Source organism: Plecotus auritus (genome assembly GCF_963455305.1).
Source record: "Plecotus auritus genome assembly, chromosome: 3".
NCBI classification, from domain to species: Eukaryota; Metazoa; Chordata; class Mammalia; order Chiroptera; family Vespertilionidae; genus Plecotus; species Plecotus auritus.
The window spans coordinates 156,948,922-156,968,152 of record NC_137772.1 but is presented as its reverse complement, the minus strand read 5'-3'; the positions used below and the strand labels follow the sequence as shown (position 1 = coordinate 156,968,152).

Here is a 19,231-nt window from a genome sequence, read left to right as displayed (position 1 = left end):
GTGGTGACCCCCAACCATAAAATTATTTTCGTTGCTACTTCATAACTGTAATTTTGCTACTGTTATGAATCGTAATGTAAATATCTGTGTTTCCTATGGTCTTAGGCGACCCTGCTAGCGGTTCTCAATCTGTGGGTCATGACCCACAGGTTGAGAACTGCTGCTGTAGAGCCTAAGACCATCAGAAAACACAGATATTTACATTAACAGTAGCAAAATTACAGTTATGAAGTAGCAACGAAAATAATTTTATGGTTGGGGGTCACCACAACATGAGGAAGTGTATTAAAGGGTCGCAGCATTAAAAAGGTTGAGAACCACTGCTCTAATGGTATAAAGCATACTTTCAAATGAAAAGAAATAAAAGTAAAAGAGAGAGAGAGAGAGATAGGGAGGGAGAGAGGGAGGGAGGGAGGGAAGGAAGGAAGGAAGGAAGGAAGGAAGGAAGGAAGGAAGGAAGGAAGGAAGGGAGGGGAAAGTCACCCATTTAGAAAAAATGTTAATTTTCTTGTAATCTTTCTTTCAACTAGACTATATCCAAAGGCATTTAGCTGCACCACAGTATAATAAGAATTAATGGAAAATGCATTACCTGTACAGTACAGGGAGTGTAGTCAATAGTATTGTAATAACTATGTATGGTGTCAAGGGATACTAGACTTAATGGGAAATCACTTCATCCTATCTAATAAAAGAGTAATATGCAAATTGACCATACCTCCACTGCACCCACAAGACATGCCCACCATCCAATCAGGAGCAAGTATGCAAATTAACCCAACCAAGATGGCTGCAGCCACGGAGCGAGCAGGAGGCTTGGGTTTCCCCAACAACAGAGGAAGCCAAGCTTTCTGCACACCCTGGCCTGCGTTGGCCTCCGCTTAAGGCTACAAAGTTTCAATTATAGAAGATAAATAAATCCCAGATACCAGGGCCTCCACTTGGGTTGCCAGGGGGCATGGCCGGCCTGCAAACCACCACAGGCCTCTCACCCAGGCCGCCCCATGCCCCAAGGGAACCCCCACCCTGATCCGGGACACCCTTCAGGGCAAACCAGCTGGCCCCCACCCGTGCACCAGGCCTCTATCCTCCTATCTAATAAAAGAGTAATATGCAAATTGACCATCACTCCAACACACAAGATTGCTGCCCCCATGTGGACACAAGATGGCCACCACAAGATGGCCAGCAGGGGAGGGCAGTTGGGAGGGACCAGGCCTGCAAGGGAGGGAAGTTGGGGAGAACCAGGCCTACAGGGGAGGGCAGTTAGGGGTGACCAGGCCTGCAGGGGAGGGAAGTTAGGGGTGACCAGGTCTTCAGAGGAGGGCAGTTAGGGGCAAACAGGCTGGCAGGGGAGCAGTTAGGCATCAATCAAGCTGTCAGGGGAGTGGTTAGGGGGTGATCAGGCTGGCAGGCAGAAGCAGTTAGGGGCAATTAGGAAGGCAGGCAGGTGAGCAGTTGGGAGCCAGGAGTCCTGGATTGTGAGAGGGATGTCCGACTGCCCGTTTAGGCCTGATCCTACCAGAATCGGGCCTAAACGGGCAGTCAGACATCCCTTGAGGGGTTCCAGATTGGAGAGGGTGCAGGCTGGGCTAAGGGACACCCTCCTCCTGCACAAATTTCATGCACCGGGGCTCTAGTAAGTTATATAGATGTGTACCCACTATGATATACACCTAAAATTAACACAATATTGAATGTAAACTACAATTGAAAAATTAAACAATAAAAATTAATTAAAAAATTCATTACCTTAGTTGACAGCTTAATAATAACTTAATCTATACTAATAAAAGGGTAATATGCTAATTAGACTGGGTGTCTTCTGGACATCCTTCCAGACAAAGCCACGGTGGCTGGGGCTGAGGCAGAGGCGGTTAGGGGCGATCAGGCAGGCAGGCAGGTAAGCAGTTAGGAGCCAGTGGTCCTGGATTGCGAGAGGGATGTCGGACTGCCGGTTTAGGCCCGATCCCTGGGATCGCGCTTAAACTGGCAGTTGAACATCCCCCAAGGGGTCCCATATTGGAGAGGGTACAGGCTGGGCTGAGGAACCACTCTCTCCTCCTCCAACCCACCCATCCCCCCCTCTAATCATCAAATAAGAGTCAGCCTTTCTCTTAGAGACAACTTTTTGGTAAAGTTCCTTGGAAAGGCCCTAGCCGTAGATAATGTGATCCTGAGTAGTGGCAGAAGCTCAGATAACAAAGAACAAGAAAACTGTCCTGAGGGCAGTAAGGATAATACTTTGAAGGGTGGAGTGACTCTGAGAAGACGGGAGAGAAAAATGAAGCAGGGAAGCAGGAAATAGTGCCAGGCATGATGTTGGGTTAAATTAATAGAACCACCATCCCACACCCTCACCCTTTTCCCCAAACACACACTCTTTCCACATTTGTGACACTAAGGTGTGGAACAGAAACAGCACTGGTGGAATCCAAAAATCGGATATCGAGCTAAATATATGAACTAAACTTCCTCTAGACCTGTGGAAATCTTGGTAAGAGCTTTGCCACAGGACAATGCACAGTGTGTGTTGAGGGGAAAAGGGGCATGCTAATCCTATCTAGATAGCAAGGAGCTGGAAATCCCCAGCCAACTGTTGCGTTACACCAGTGTGACCAGCCTCCATTTCCAAGGGCCACAGGTCATTATTACCCATCTTTGTACACTGCTGCCTTTAAAACGCAGATTCCAGATCTCCAAGAGGACTTCTTACCTTCTTTCCTTTGGACCACCACCCCACCTTGGGATCAGCCAAATGACTGCCAATACCTTATACTACAAAAATCGTTCCTGGTGGAGAGGAAAGGTGATCATTATCGTCCAGCTACACTTCAGGCTGGCCTTAAGCACATGAAGGAAAAGACTAACTTCCACTCAGGTCCCTTCCCACCTCCACTTTCTTTGCGATCTTCCTATTTTTGGAATAAGTAACACCTCCATTCTCCAGAAGAACTGTGTCATGGATCTCCAGAAGATCCATGCCCAACACAGCCAGGCACATAGTGAGTACTTTTGATTAATTAAATTTAATTATATTATAAAATCACTTATCAATGTAAATAATTATATGAGTCAGTTAAGGAAAATGCTATAGAAACACTTATTATAGTCATTACTTTCATCATTATAGGAAAAATGATCTACTTAGGGATAGGAGAAGCTTTTATTTATTTATTTACCTCTTGCTCAGTTTTGCTTACTCGTAACCATATTGCCAATGCCAGGATCAAGATACCACATAGCTGCAGGAGAAGAAAAAAGCGTATATTAGAGTACAACTAAGATAAATGGCAACTCTAATCTCACAAACCCCTAGCCATCTGGTTACAAATGGTCTATCTGTTAATTATAATACCATTATCCCCTAAAAGACATAAATAGGGCATATTCCCATGCAGGTAACTGCTAAAATGGTCCACTGTAATTGGTAAGTTTGATAAGAATAATGTTTCCCATGTACAGTCCAGTCATAGGTCTAGGACAAAAAAAACATCTCCAATATGGGGCAGGGGAAAGATGATTTTCCATTTTTCAACTCTAACTCGGTGGTTTTGCTAGATTTTAACCTACAAAAGATAAATCACAACAGTTTAAAGACAAAATATCCTTATTAGGCCCTAGATTGTCTCTGAAAAGCTGTCTTAGACCAAAAAAAAAAAAAAAAAAAAAAAAAAAAAGCAGAATAACTAATTACCAAACATTAGTCAAGATCCAAGAAACGAGAAGTTAGATAGACAAAGAAAAGTAGAACATTTGACAAAATTTGCAGTTAAGCAACAAACATTCATAGCACTTTCTGTACCCAAATAAACTCTTTTAAAATAAGCTTTTAGGTAGTAAAGATTACTCAGAGAAGAGCAACAATGAGGAACAGTACTTAAAGTCTTAAATTCCTTTAATGACTTTACCAGATTATTTAATTTGGACCAAGGCCAACACATAAAATGTGAAACACATTTTACTTTGGTGTAAGAAAAACCCTTGTCTTTTAGGGTCTTTTTTTTTTTTTTTAAGATATATATGTGTGGTATCAAAAAAAAATCAAAGATCTATTATTAGATAGAGATGTTGAGAACAAACCAGGTAACATACCAAATACAGCAGGCCTTGGAGGACTTTCTAGATTATTCTGGCCTTATGGTGCTCTGACACAGACCTGGCTGAGTCCTCCAAAGCCCAGTGACCCTGCAGTATCATTGCTATCATGCACAGTTGGACCACATGTCTGGAATACCCAAAGCAACAGTTTCATTTGTAATGGCTTCTCATAAAGTTAGCTGTAGAGGTAGAGTCAAGGGCTCTGATGAGGAATAGGGAGTGCCATGAGTAGCTGAATAACCTGAGAATCTGTGTTCCCTAAAGGAACTGAATAACCTGAGAATCTGTGTTCCCTAAAGGAACTCAAAAATCATGTAGGTTCAAACCCTTCTTTTCAGGTAAAGAAACCAGAACCCTTAGCAGATCACAGTCATATCGTGAAAATCCAGCACTACTGATCCAATCCTGCCTCTACTGCATGCTTCTACTCCTACAGAATAAGGAATGCAATGGAAAACCAAAGCTCTTTATCAAATCACCAAGTCAGCTGTACAATTAATTTAATTATCTCATAGGCACACACTATAAAATACAAACCATTGAAAAAACAGCTTTGGAGCCTGAGAACCCTCCTTATTTTCTCTCCCTGTTTCAACTAGTTCTAATTTCATTTGCAGATGAAGATAAAATACGCATGTTAGCAGTTCTTTGTTATTAAGTAAGTCTGTAAGAATTTATGTCAAATGATAATGAGACTCCCTGGGATTGTCTGTAACTTTATAGCAGTTGGATTTTTTGTTATTTTCTTTGTTCATTGATATTTTCTTTCTTTTTCTTCTTTCATAGGAAGATTTGCATTGATTATCTTAATAGTTGCTCTGGCTTTTAGATTTAATTGAATGTAGTATTAATTATCTAAATATATATGATTATCATCCTTATCTGATATTTATTGATGTCACTATTAAGAAAACTTTAAGAATTCTAAGAGACTAAGAATACAAGATTGTTTAAACCCTTACTTATTTTTTGTTTTTATGTGACCTTTAAGTTCACTTTTTCAATGTATTTAGACATTAAATTATTCCAAAATCTTTTGAAATCAATCATATTTCCCCCTCAAATGGTAACTTTTAGTCTTCTCAACCACTGGAAATTATCTGTTACATTAACATTTAAAGAAAGGATATGAAAACAATGAGATGCCACTACACACCTGTTAGAATGGCCAAAATCAGAGCACTGACAATCCCAAAAGCTGATAAGAATGTGGAGCAACAGGAATTCTCATTCATTGCTGATGAGAAGCAAAATGGTACAGCTATCTTGGAAGACAATTTGGCAGTTTCTCAGAAACTACATACACTCTTGCCATGGGATCCAGCAAAAATGCTCTTTGGTATTTACCCAAAAGAGTTGAAAAACCTGCTCAAGGATATTTAGAGTAGCTTTATTCATAATTGCTAAAACTTGAAAGCCACCAAGATGTTCTTCTTTATGTACATCCAGGCAATGGAATGTTACTCAGAGCTAAAAAGAAATGAGCTATCAAGCCATGAAAGAATATGGAGGAAACTTAAATGCGTATTACTAGGTGAAGAAACCAATCTGAAAATGCTACACACAGTATGATCCCAACTATGTAACATTTGGAAAAAAGCAAAACTATGGGGTCAGTAAAAAGATCAGGGATTGCCCTGGCGGTGTTGCCAAGTGGTTAGAGCATAACCAGAACACTGAGGTTTGATTCCAGGTCAAGGGCACATACCTGGGTTTCAGGAGGCAACCAATTACTGTATCTCTCTCTCTCTCTCTCTCTTTCCTTCCTCCTTCCCTTCTTTTCCACTCTCTCTAAAAATCAATGGAAAAAAATATCCTCAAGTAGGGTTAACAATGTCAACAAAAAAAATCAGGGATTGCCGGAGGGAGGATGAAATAAATGGGCAAAGGACAGAAGATTTTAGGCCTGTGAATCAATACTCTGTATAATAATATGATGGATATATGTCAATGTCATTATACATTTGTCCAATCTCCTATACAAGACTAAGAGTAACCCCTAATGTAAACTACGGTCTTTGGGCAATTATAATGTGTCAATGTTGGTTCAACAATTATAACAAATGTACCACTGTAGCAAGTGATATCAATAATGGAGGAAGCTATGCATGTGTGGGGACCAGGGGTATATGGGAAATCTCTGTACTGTCTTAATTTTGCTGTGAACTTGAATCTGCTCTAACAAATTACAGTCTTTTTAAAAAGAAAAAGAAAGAGTATTCAATTATTTCAGAAGTTAAGAATATTTTGCCCAACTTCAATCTTCCCAATTAGATCAATATTCTTAGGGTTTTTGAAGTTGGCCAAACTATCATTTCTATCCCTTCTTCAAACAACATCACTAAAAACAAGAAACAAATGCTTAAAATATATCATCCTCATCTTATAGAAGAAATTCATATGTAAAAATCAGTCTTAATAACATGAAATCATTTATAAATTTATTAAATGACTTTAAAAATAAATTGATTTTCTGTCAAGAACATCATTCTAGTATCATGATTGATACTAACCTAATTTATTCCAATTGTTTTTAGATTGGTAATAATAGTTCTTGGAGCTCTTTTCCAGATTGTATTTATGGGTTTGTTCCTAATCTTTTTATAATCCTATCTAATAAAGAGGGAATATGCTAATTGACCATCACTCCATCACAAAGATGGCTGCACCCACAGCTGAAGCCAAGTTCCCATAAGGAGCCTTAATGAGCAATCAGCAGGGACCTGAGGCTACGCCCACCCCCGCCCCTGTAGGGCTTGACAGGGGACCTCAGACCACACTCCCCGCCTGCTGGGGCTAGACGGGGGAACTTAGGCTGTGCCCCCCACCCCAGCACCGGGCCAGGGGACCTGAGGCTGCACCCCCCTGCCTGGCTGGGCTTGACAGGGGACCTCAGGCCACGCCTCCCACATTGGCACCAGGCCGGGGGACATCAGGCCACGACCCCCACCCCAGTGCCAGGTCAGGGAACCTGAGGCCACGCCCCCCCCCCCCCCCCCCCCCGCCTGGTGGGGCTTGACAGGGGATCTCAAGGTGCACCCCCAGTGCTGGGTCAGGGGATCTCAGGCTGTGCCTCCGCCCAGCGGGGCATGACGGGGGACCTCAAGGCACGCCCCCCGCCCCAGTCTGGGCTGGGGCCCTCAGGCCACACCTCCTGTCCTGGCGCTGGGCCAGGGGACCTGAGGCTACATCCCCTGCCCGGCGGGGCTTGACAAGGGTGGGACTGGCCAGGTCTGGATCTAGCCCAATGGGGGCGGGAGCCAGCCCGGTCTGGGTCTTACATGATTTTGAGGCACATGTGGGTGGGCGGGGACTTGACTCTGGGCCCCGTGGTGCGCCCCAGACTCTAACAGGAGGAAGGTTTTCATATACATTTTACTAACTTCCTTTCAACTCTGACACTTCTATTATAGAGAAAGGGCAAATAGCAATATTAAATTATTTCCTCTAATTAATCCCCTTTTAATGTGCACGAATTTCGTGCACTGGGCCACTAGTGTTTTAAATGATTGGGAATACAAATTAAGAAAAAAAAATGTCTAGCTCTGTCCTTTCTGTTGATAAGGCTATAAAAGGAAATGGGTTATGTGGGGCCCCCAGGTTAGCCCAGTGGACACTGTAGAACTGACTAGGTTTACTTCCACTCCCATCCCATCCCCCAATGAGTTATTGTGGTTGTCACTCAGCTCTCATGGGACATCTTTCTTTCTTTTTCAAAATATTTTTATTGATTTTTTTTTAGAGAGAGAGGAAGAGAGAGAGAGAGAGAGAGAAATATTGATGCAAGAGAGAAACATCAATCCCCTGCCTCCCACAAGCACCCTGACCAGGTATCAAACTTGCAACCTGGGTATGTGCCCTGACTGGGAATCACACTGGGCCAGTACACAGGTCAATGCTCAACCAACTGAGCCACGCTGGCCAGGGCAGAACATCTTTCTTTTTATGGAATTAGGATGCTGTTGATCTGAGCCAGCATGCTAAGAAATGAGGTACTTTTGGTTTGCTTATGAGCATGCTGTAGACTAAATTATATTGGGATGTTGGAAGTCCTAACTCACAATGTGACTGTATGTTGAGGTAGAGCTTTTAGGAGGTAAAGTTAAATGAGACCATAAGGGCAAGATCCTAATCTCATATGATTGGTGACCTTGTAACGAGAGAGAGAGAGAGAGAGAGAGAGAGAGAGAGAGAGAGAGAGAATCTTTCCTTTTCTATGTACACATAGAGGGAGGAGAGGCCATATAAGAACACAAAAGAAGGCAGGCAGCCTCTCTGGGAAGAGAGGCCTCACCAGAAACCAAATTAGATCTTAAACTTGATCTTAGACTTCCAGCCTCCAGAATTGTGAGGAAAAAAAAAATTCTGTTGTTTAACCTATCAACTCTGTATTATTTTGTTATGGCAGCCCAAGCCCCCTAATAAAGGGCGGGAAGAAAATGGAAAGCAACATCCAGGACACAAACAAATGGTATAGAACAAGCCCGTTGGTCTTCACGGACAATATGTCCTCCAACCATCCTTACTCACTCTCTCTCAACTCTCTTTTTATTTAGGTGATTATCAAAGTGTTTTTGAAGAATGGAAGAAATGCATAGTGCTAGTGCTACGCTAAGAGGAAGAATATATTGTGAGCTATGTCATTATTGGTCCAAAATAGACACTTTTAAGGTAAACTTAAGAGAAACCTTATGCTTCTCCTGAAAGGTTACAAAAGAATAAGAAAATATCCAAATGAATCATTTGGATAACTACAAGGTTTGTTTTTACAATAACTCCAGAACACAAGAGATCATGAGTATAGTCCTAACATTTTGGGACAGTACTACTGTTGTTAATTTTCAAGCTTCCTCTTTTATTAACCATTACTCAAAAGTCTAGTTTAATTGCATTGTAATAAGATAATATGGCCTATGAAATTGTTGCTCATGAGAATTTTTATAATTTGATCCTTGTTCTGTCCTCTGTTCTCTCGATCTCTCATCTCCTTTCACATCATTTATCTCTTTTTGATTCTCCTCTGACAGAGCTTCTCAATTTGAGATTCTATTTTACTGTCTCCATGTAATGTGATTTCTGGAGTGGATTTTAATTCTATCATTGTATTTCTGGTTTACTTAAAGTACTTCTTTATTTTATTCATTTCCCTTTTCAACTCATCCTATGGTTTTCCCGTTAACTTTATCTTCTCTTATGACCTCCAGCCACCATTTTATGGGGGGGAGGGAGGGGCCTATTTCTTTCATGGCATGTGGATACCAATTTCCTGATATTTTTTCAGGATGCTGGAGTGTTTTTTTCAGGGGTGTGTACTTGTCCTCTAAGGCTTCAGAGTGACATTCCCTTTCACTGGTTCAATGGGGTTTTTTATTAGCACTTACATTGGTTTTCCCTTATTCACTATTTTTTTATTTAAAAAAAATTATTGATTTCAGAGAGGAAGAGTGAGTGAGAGAGACAGAAACATCAGTGATGAGAGAGAATCATTGATTGGCTGCCTCCTGCACACCCCCCCTCCCACTGGGGATTGAGCCCACACCCTCTGGCATGTACCCTGACCAGGAATCGAACCATGACCTCCTGGTTCATAGGTTGACACTCAACCACTGAGCCATGTCGGCCAGCCCTTGTTCATTCTTTATTGAACCTGTTCTAATTTTTTATTAATTTGCTTCACTCTCTAACAACAGGGGATATATTAATTCTCAGATCTCCTGTTGGAGGCAGGTTGCTGGTCATTTTCTCTGCAAGCATGGCCTAATGCAGCTCTGACTTACAGAGTCGGCCCCAGCCTTCAGATAATATTGGATTTTCTGGTGCTCTAAACCAAGGGAGTAAATTAAAACCTTCAATTCTTAGCAGGCTCTGTTACTATGAGTGATATTTTGGGTTTTCTACCTTCCCTATGAATGATATTTACTGTATTAATATGTGTTAAATACACAGCGGTGTGTCCCTGTGGTTGCATTCATGTGCATTTTCTAAACTTCTGAAGTAAGCCAAGAACCCCGTATAACTACTGCAAATTCTCATTTTAAATACCTCTAAATTTAAAGGAAAGAAATCAACCACATCTCCTCTGACACAAATAGGTCCTGGGTAAGCATACTTCAGGTTATCTTTCCTGAAGCATAAAATCACTAAAATTCACATAACTTCAAAATACATAAAGAGAGTTGAATGTTCGGCATTTGACTGGTATCCTAATGTTTCTGAATGATGAAATGATGCACATTCAGGAATTTTTTTAGCACTTTGTTTCAAAGAACATTTGCAGAACCTGGGGCAAGAATACAAATAACAGACCACAGGTCTCTGTATTGAGAAGTTATAACTCAAGTGATAAATATATACAAAATGTGTTCCATCTTCCTGCTGTCACAAATATACCCACTTAATGACCTGGAGGACAAGGTTTGATTTAGAATTTTCAGAGTTCACTAGCAGAAGGAGGTGGCCCAGGCCCCCATTCCTCACTTCCAGCTCTGTCTTAAATTCTGAGGGGTATAACTGAATGGGTATGGATATCTCAGCCTGCAAGCCGGATCTGTTACAATTTGTCCTCATTCCTGGCAAATAGCTCCCTGCTGACCACCCCTGCAGAAGGGTTTGTGCAGACCCTGGAAATAGGGCCATTTGGGGAGGGAAATTGAAGCCATTGGGCAGGGAAATTGTGGTCCTGGGTACTCAAAGTAGAGGTCATATTTAGGGTGAGCATATTCCTCTAGCTATAAAAATATACAGATTTCTTGCACTATGAGATTAGAGGAGGGTCAGAGTAGAGCTAAAATTATTTATAAAATACTATCACACCAGATTCCAATACTTTTAAATTAAAAAGCAGTATGATGGTTGGACTTGGGGAAAATACCATAACCTGAGCTATTATTGTATGTCAATCCTTGGTTATAGGCATTCATAAAACATCTCAGTGAATCCTGACAAATAAAATTATCACCCTCATTTTACAAGTGCAGAGACCAGGGCACAGAAAAGTCAGGGAACATGTTCCAGGCCACAAATCGATATGGGTGAAGTCAGGAGTTGAATCTGTCTGTCTGTTTACAAAACATGCTTTCTTTCCATTCCCTTAATTTATGATAGAATTTCTGCCTTATCATAATTTTGACATCTTATTTCCCCCTCTGTTTGAAAATCCAACATTGGAATGTATTAATCGCTATGCACAATGGTTTTATATTTTTGTCTCATAAAAATGCCTATTGACCCCAGCCAGTGTGGCTCAGTGGTTGAGCATCGACTAATGAACCAGGAGGTCATGGTTTGATTCCCGGTCAGGGCACGTACCTGGATTGTGGGCTTGACCCCAGTAGGAGGGTGTGCAGGAGGCAGCTGATCAATAATTCCCTCTCATCACTGATGTTTCTCTCTCTCTCCCTCTCCCTTCCTCTCTGAAATCAATAAAAATATATCTTTTTAAAATGCCTATACAATGTTGGCTGAAGTGTTTGTTTTTTATAAACATTTATTTATTGTTATTCTGAGTTCTTTATAGAAATTAAATCACTTAATCTCACAACAACCCCAGGCGGTAGATACCACTACTACCCCCATGTTACAGATGAGGAACAGTAGAGCACAGACAGGTTAACTAATTTCCCCGCCACACAGCTGGTGAGGAAGGAGCTGAGGTGAGCCTGAGCGCTCAACCACTGGGCTCCGATGCCTTTTGTCATTGTTATAGTTCCACACGGATTGCATACTGGCAGACAACTGCTTTATTTACTAAGCTCACACGTTTCTGCCATAGTCAAATCTTTATCTCGAGGGAATTTATCAGCTGACAGAATGAAATATAACTGTGCCCTATTTTCTAATATAGCCTATCTCCTAGTTATGTCTGTTCTGCATCAACTCTTTTAATTGCTCTCAGAACATCTAATCTAGAGACCCAGGCACCACATAAAATACAATGATGAACATCAAAATGCTGGTTTCTGGACACTTTCCAAACTCTAGCTTCCTTCTGCTCTCTTCAAATTGCTTCATGCATGGGCTTCTCTCACTTGCGGATCCATTTGGCTTTACACGTTGGCTCCTCCTTCTTACCTCACCTCATTTGCCATTAGTAATGTTCCTCCACTCTGCTGTCCTTCATACAGAGCTGGCCTCTCCATGGCTCTCCGCCACCGGTAATGGCTCCTCTGTACCAATGAGCCCAAGGCCCTGTGTTCCATGCTCCCCCAGACTCCTAAGACACCTCAAGCATCTACAGTACTCCCAAGCCTGACTCATCTGAGAGGATCAAAAGAAAATGTGGGCAGTTCATCTGTTTTGACAAAAGACTAGAGAAATAGGTTTTGTACCTATAATTTATCTATTATTTATATCATTTGCAAGTCACTTTAACTCACACCAGCCTCTAGCATGAGTGATTAGAAGTGATATTCACTTTCACATGTTTTTCTTCAATTACTAATTCTAACAAATGGAAATCACGGCATATTTGTGTGGCATATCTCAAGTTCTCTCACAAAAGAAGCCGGTATGTTTAACTTAAGTGACCATATGCATATCTTACAGATATTTCAACATCTGGCCCTACTTTGCAAAGGCTTAGTTTCACAAGTTACACCAGAAAGAATGCATTTAAAAACATAAGGCCCTGGATATCTATACGAAAACCACATCAGTGGGACTCTTGAAATTTTGTGTAAGTAAACATTAGGAATGTGACAAATTGCTAATTTCCTATGAAGGACTGTAAAATTCCAGCTGAGAACTCTGGGTTGTGGGTAGAGAGAAGAATAGAAATAGGAATGGCTCGTTAACCTCAGAGCCTGCTCCTGCTGTCTAGATTTTGAATGAAAACATGTTGCCTGGAGGCTGAGACGTTATCATTGGTCTTTATAACTGTTGCTCTCACCCAAAGCCTCCATTTCAATATGCTCATAGAGATATTGTAGAGCTCAGCACTCTGCTGATGGTAAGAACAAGGCCTTTAGCCCAGGGAAGTTAGAAATGTCTAACTGAAATCTACAGCATCAGACTTTGGCTTCATTATCAGAAAAACAAAGAAATAATGGTACCCATACAATAATCTGAGCACCCCAGAGATGCAACAGTAATGTCAAGTAACAGCATGGTACAGATGTCTACAACTCACCTTGAACTCTACCCTTAAATGAATCATGCTGAACCTATAGCATACCCATTTCTTACACCATCTTTATCATAGTAGTTTAAAATTCAGATTTATTCCAAATTCCTGCTTAACTATTTATACTGACCTCTGATGTATTCACTTTGTATGCTGTATTTTTACAACAGAGATATATTTCCACTGTTTTATCCTATATAATAAAAGGGTAATATGCAAATTGACCCTAACAGAAGAATGACCAGAACGACCACTCAACCAGTCACTATGAGGCACACTGACCACCTCTTGGTCCCTTTCCCTGTCTGGCAGGCTCCCATCACCCGATGGCAAATGGGGAACCAGGGATCGGTGGCTGGGTATGTGGGCAGTGCCAGGCCAAGACCCCCACCCTGCCGGTCGCCCCACACACAGAGGGCGACCCACGGCGGGGATGGGGCCAGCGAGCAGGTTGGATCGGCTGACCTCTTGGTCCCTCCCCCTGGCCAGCAGGCTCGGATTGCCTGATGGTGAATGGGGAACCGGAGGTGGGTGGCGGCAGGGGGCGGGGCCAGCTGCCAGAAGCCGGGGAAGATGGCCCTGATCGCATGGCCAGGCCGAGGGACCATACCCACACACGAATTTTCGTGCGCTGGGCCTCTAGTAATTTCATAATGAGGATTACTACTGGTTTGAGTACTTTGGGACATGTTATTAAAATAGAAGCCATGCACTTATTGGCATATTCATATTTTGATTTGTTTAAATGAGACATATTCTGTACCATGAAAAGACAATGGTTATAGTTTTTTTTTTAAAAATTGGATATCAGTACTTCTTGGAAAAATAGCTGAGTCCAGGCTGGGCAGGAAATAGGGAAGTGAGCCTGAAATATCTTGTCATACCTAGAAGTGAAGAAGTTATCAAAGTTCTAAGGATCACGGTAAAAGAACTCAGGAGACAACTTTTAAGGATGCTCCTACTGGCCAAAGATGGAATAAATTACACATCAATGAAGATGAGAACTCTGATGGCATTTAAATGTATTATTGCATAAGTTACTTAAAGAAAATACTTGCTTATCACTGTTGTATGATACCAAAAACTTAACTCATCATTTTGAAATCTGCTGGGTAACGAATAAGAAACATTTGTGCTGCCTTTTAAAATAAAAACTGGGTACCACTGGTAACCAATGAGTCAATGGAAAACATTACAGCTAATAAATAAAGGAAAAATAATAGAAATGTAATATCGCTCATTTAAAACTCTTACAGAACTAAGGATTTAGGTTCTTTTCTCTTCATGGAAAACATTACAGCTAATAAATAAAGGAAAAATAATAGAAATGTAATATCGCTCATTTAAAACTCTTACAGAACTAAGGATTTAGGTTCTTGAGTATCTGTGGCTACTAACATCATCAAAAGTAACATGTTCAGACATTATGTGCCTCCTGATGAAAGAACACAGTATCACTTATAATGTAGTTATACTAGTGGTCCAGTGCATGAAATTAGTGCAGGGGTGGTGGGGGGGTCCCTCAGCCCGGCTTGCACCCTCTCCAATCTGGGACCCCTCAGGGGACGTCCAACTAACTGGTAGTCGGACATCCCTCTCGAAACCTGGGACTGCTGGCTCCTAACCGCTCACCTGCCTGCCTGCCTGATCGCCCCTAACCACTCTGCCTGCCAGCCTGCTTGCCCCCAACTGCCCCCCCGCCGCTGGCCTGCTTGCCCCCAACTGCCCCCCCCATTGGCCTGCTTGCCCCCAAATGCCCTCCCCTGCCGGCCTCATGACCCCCAACTGCCCTCCCCGGCTGGCCTCATGGCCCCTAACTGCCCTCCCTGGCCGGCCAGCCTCATGGTCCCTAACTGCCCTCCCCGGCTGGCCTCATGGCCCCCAACTGTCCTCCCCTGCCAGTCTCATGGCCCCCAACTGCCCTCCCCGGCTGGCCTCATGGCCCCTAACTGCCCTCCCTGGCCGGCCAGCCTCATGGTCCCTAACTGCCCACCCCGGCCGGCCTCATGGCCCCCAACTGTCCTCCCCTGCCGGCCTCATGGCCCTCAACTGCCCTCCCCTGCCAGCCTCATGGCCCCCAACTGCCCTCCCTGGCCAGTCTCCCGAAGGTCTCCCGGTCTAATTAGCATATTACCCTTTTATTAGTATAGATCTGAAAAAAGAAATAACCTGATTTTTTTCAAGTTGCCAGATGTGACTATTAAATTAGAGTAAATACAGAGAATGGGGAACCTGTTAATCTATATACACTGTGGGTATGACAATAGCAAAATCCAGATCGTGAAAACTGTGACAAGACAACACACACCAGTACATAAATTTCAAGGGGGGAAAAAAAGAGATAAAGATGGAGGGATAATCTAAATGTGAAAATGGATGTCAAAGATATATCAGTGTGTGGGCACAATGTATGGGCCTTATCTGGATTCTGATTCAAACAGGGACATTAACAAAGCCATGGGAAATTTGAAACATAGATGGATATTTGATAATCAATTAAGAAATTCTTAATGTTTTTAGTGTGATAATGACATTGTGGTTACATTTTCTAAAAGAATTATCTTTTAGAGATATATACTAAAATATTTACAGATGGAATGCTATATCCGAAATGTGCTTCCAAATAATATGGGCTAGGGAAGTTGGATGAGACTATGAACAGGAAAAGATTTACAATGGCTTCATGGCCATTGGGGTTAGATGATGGTGTTGATTACCCCTGTCCTGTTATGTGGATGTTTAAAGTTCTCCGTAATAAAAAGCTAAAAACAAAACCAGCCATTTCTTTGTTTACATTCTACTCTCAATGTTCAATCAATTTTAAATATCCAAGGAAAGAAATTTATCAGGACTAACTTAAAAAACCAGCATATATTCATGCGCTTCATTTACTGTTTACAAAGGCGGCCCATTTTTTTTTTAGAGAAAAGAGAAAGTACAAAGAACAAACCTTCTTTATTTTATCTATTTATATGCTCACTAACTTCACCTGCATATCATCTGTACTCATTATGGCTACTGGACATTGAATGGAAAGTCAGTCTGTACAATAAGACTGTATTCTTATAGTTATTGTTTAATTAAGTATATCATTAGTTTAATAGAACAGAAATTTACCAACATTTAGATACCAGCTGCTTGTTTACTAGAGGTAACCAGGTGAAAAACAAAACCACAACTCTCTTCTGCTTATACTGCATTAGCCAGTTTTTAAATCAGTATACAAAATGATTTTTTCCTTTGAACAATCTAAAATTGCACCATATATACTGAAAATAATGTCAGTTTTCCTACATCCCTGCCTGCCCTTTACTTTATTGCCTTTCCATATCTTATTTTTCCATTTTCCAACGTTAGATTCCACTTATCAGTTTATTTGCTATGTCTTATTTCAACAGACTTTTAAGGGAAACAAGAACTTGCTAAAATACTAAACCTGTTGATTAAAAGGTGGGGTGATGACACATCAAAATCCTAACTTTAAAATGCTGATACAAACCGAGTGGCTTAGTTTCACCTTTTCACAATTAAATACTTTTATTGTTTCCTTCTCAAGTTCTTTATGACCCATTGTTTCTTTTGTGGGTTTCTGAAAACAATCCTTTCCTCAGGACTTTGTCTTCTGACGTCCCACCGTCCACCTGCTGCAACCCCAGATGCAAAGGTTAGGATTGAGGGGCTTGGGCTCCATCCAGATGGAATCAGATCAGAATTTTCCCACAGGGTCCTAACACCGGGGAGGCCTGCATGATGTACAACTAAGAATAATTATCCTTTAATTAAGGGGTATTTTTTTCCTCTGTGATTGTTTTGCAACAATATCAAAATAGTTATAAAATGTTTATCCTCACAGATCCTGAGGTGCTCTTTCTCGAGACATTGGCTCCTTTTCAATTACTGAAATAACCAAAGAAAGAACAAGCAAATCCAAACAAGTAAATGGAAAATACATTTTCCTCCTCCTCTTATTTCTCTAGTACAGAGCCTGTTCTCGTTTATGATATTTATATCAAGATCCCCTTTGTTGCATAAAATTGATAATTAAAAGAAAAACACTTACCCAGAACAAGAAGTTGAAGATAAACATAGAATACTTTATACAGTTATTCACACCTGCCATGTCGAAAAAGGATCAGGAATCAGATGCTGAGAATTTAGCTGTTCGTTATAGGATTGTCCGGCGATATGCTCAGGAGTAATTTGCCTGCAGAGATTTCTGTGCCCGTGGCTTCAGAGCAGAAATAGAAAGCAAAGAAGTGAGGGGGCGGGGGTGGGGGGTAAATCTAGTTATTAAAGTGGATAAAAAATTAACCCACACATTTAAATATCTCAAGGGCTATCTCTAGGCGAGTGTGTTCTTTTGCTTGTCATGGCTCTGGGGCACCAGGCCAGGATATTTATGATCCTTTTTCAAAAACTGCCTCCTCTAAAGTAAACAGATATCAAGTTAAGGGAGTGGCACTGAACCCGGGAGAGAATGGCACAGAGATACTAGGTTGTTAGATTTCAGAAACCACAACCTGACTTGCCTGCCCTCTATTTCAACTCTACCTAAGGAAATTAGGTTGCTTTGCTTTGAGATAAAGGGACATTGTGTCTCAACTCATTTTTGCATTGCATTTTCTCAAGAATGCAAATTTCTTTCAGATGCAATAAAATGCATTTAGAAATCTGCCCAATCTGAAGGTTTAGACATAGCAGCCTTTTATCCTTAACCCCAGAATAGTGGTAACAACCATTACTTGTACCTGCCTTCCAAAGTTTCTAAATGTATTTCAAAACAATTTCATGGAGCTTCTTTAAATGCAACACAGTTGGGGGAAGTGGGGAGGGAGAGGCTGCCCTGCCTATCATAAGAACATTCCATTTTTATCTTTATTTCTTTACGATGTAAAAGGGAAAAAAAATTCTCAGGAGTCACTCTCTGACTCCCCTTATTGCATTCATTTTATAATGTGTAGCCATTCTGATGAGTCAGTATGTTTATAAGGTGGACACTGATAAGTTATGTCTATCAAAGCTCCTCACCACCAATTCAATTTCTGGATTCCGGGTCTCTTGGACAGAAAAAAATTTTTTTTTTTTCAAAAAGAGAAGGTGGTCATAGTTCAATGACCATAGATTGCAGAGTTTGTTTCCAGTACTAATAGAAGGCAGCTGTTGCAGGTAAAGGCAAAATTTTCTGACCTAATTAGGGAGGTGTGGACTGCTTTTGTGTAAACAATTTGGGTCATGCTAGTCTCCACATCCTGCCTCTAAAAAGAAGGGTTCCCCACCCCCTAACCCCCGAAATAAAAGAACCCTGTACTTCAAAAAGTTTTCTTGAAAAAAAAATAATAATTCTTTAAGATCTTTGTTATGTTCTATACAATAAGCAATCATGAACTTCTAAAAAATTTGAATAGTTGAAAGAATATTTTTCTAACTTTTACTGATATACAAAGATGCTTTTGAAACAATCCCAGTACTTGATTATAAACATAATATGTTTTTCATGTATTAGTAGCAATAATATTTAGTGTCAAGGCCAAATTTAGAACTAATTTTAAAAAGTATTGCTTAACATTTAAATCACTAAAATTATTGGTGTTCTGTGCTGTTTCCTCCTAGAAAATGGAAATTATTTTGAAATGCTATTGAGATATCAGTACATTTAGGATTATCCATGGCTAAAAGAAGAGAGAGTTTTTAACTGAATGAAAAACCAAATGGATTTGGTTTTTATTTATCAAAGGAAACATGTAGGTTAAAATACTATTTTGTTGACAAGCATGTAATTGAGTGTCTACCAAATTTCAGTTTGGAATAGATTTTTTTTTTTATAGATACTGAAGATCTCCTTTAAAAAATTATAGTCTTTAGTTTAAATCATAATTGAACTCTGAAACACAAAAACCAATGGATGTGTTTTTCAGGAAAAGTACTCAATGTAATAGATTCCCCAGTCCAATTGAAAATCTATATGAAACAGTTCACTCCCCCAAATTCCTGTCCCAGTAAGTTTGAGAA

General features: G+C 40.9%; 1 protein-coding gene across 1 annotated transcript in view; it reads right to left on the bottom strand.

The window, feature by feature from the left end:
* TSPAN8 (tetraspanin 8) overlaps positions 1 to 17,745 on the bottom strand; it is a 37,423-nt gene extending 19,678 nt beyond the window's left edge. Inside the window, exons 1-2 of the mRNA XM_080659645.1 lie at positions 17,283 to 17,745; positions 3,183 to 3,245 (exon numbers count right to left, since the gene is read on the bottom strand). Coding sequence (XP_080515771.1) covers positions 3,183 to 3,245; positions 17,283 to 17,342 — 123 coding nt within the window. The 5' untranslated portion in view covers positions 17,343 to 17,745. The remainder of the gene's footprint in view (positions 1 to 3,182; positions 3,246 to 17,282) is intronic.
* Positions 17,746 to 19,231: the final 1,486 nt, after the last annotated feature.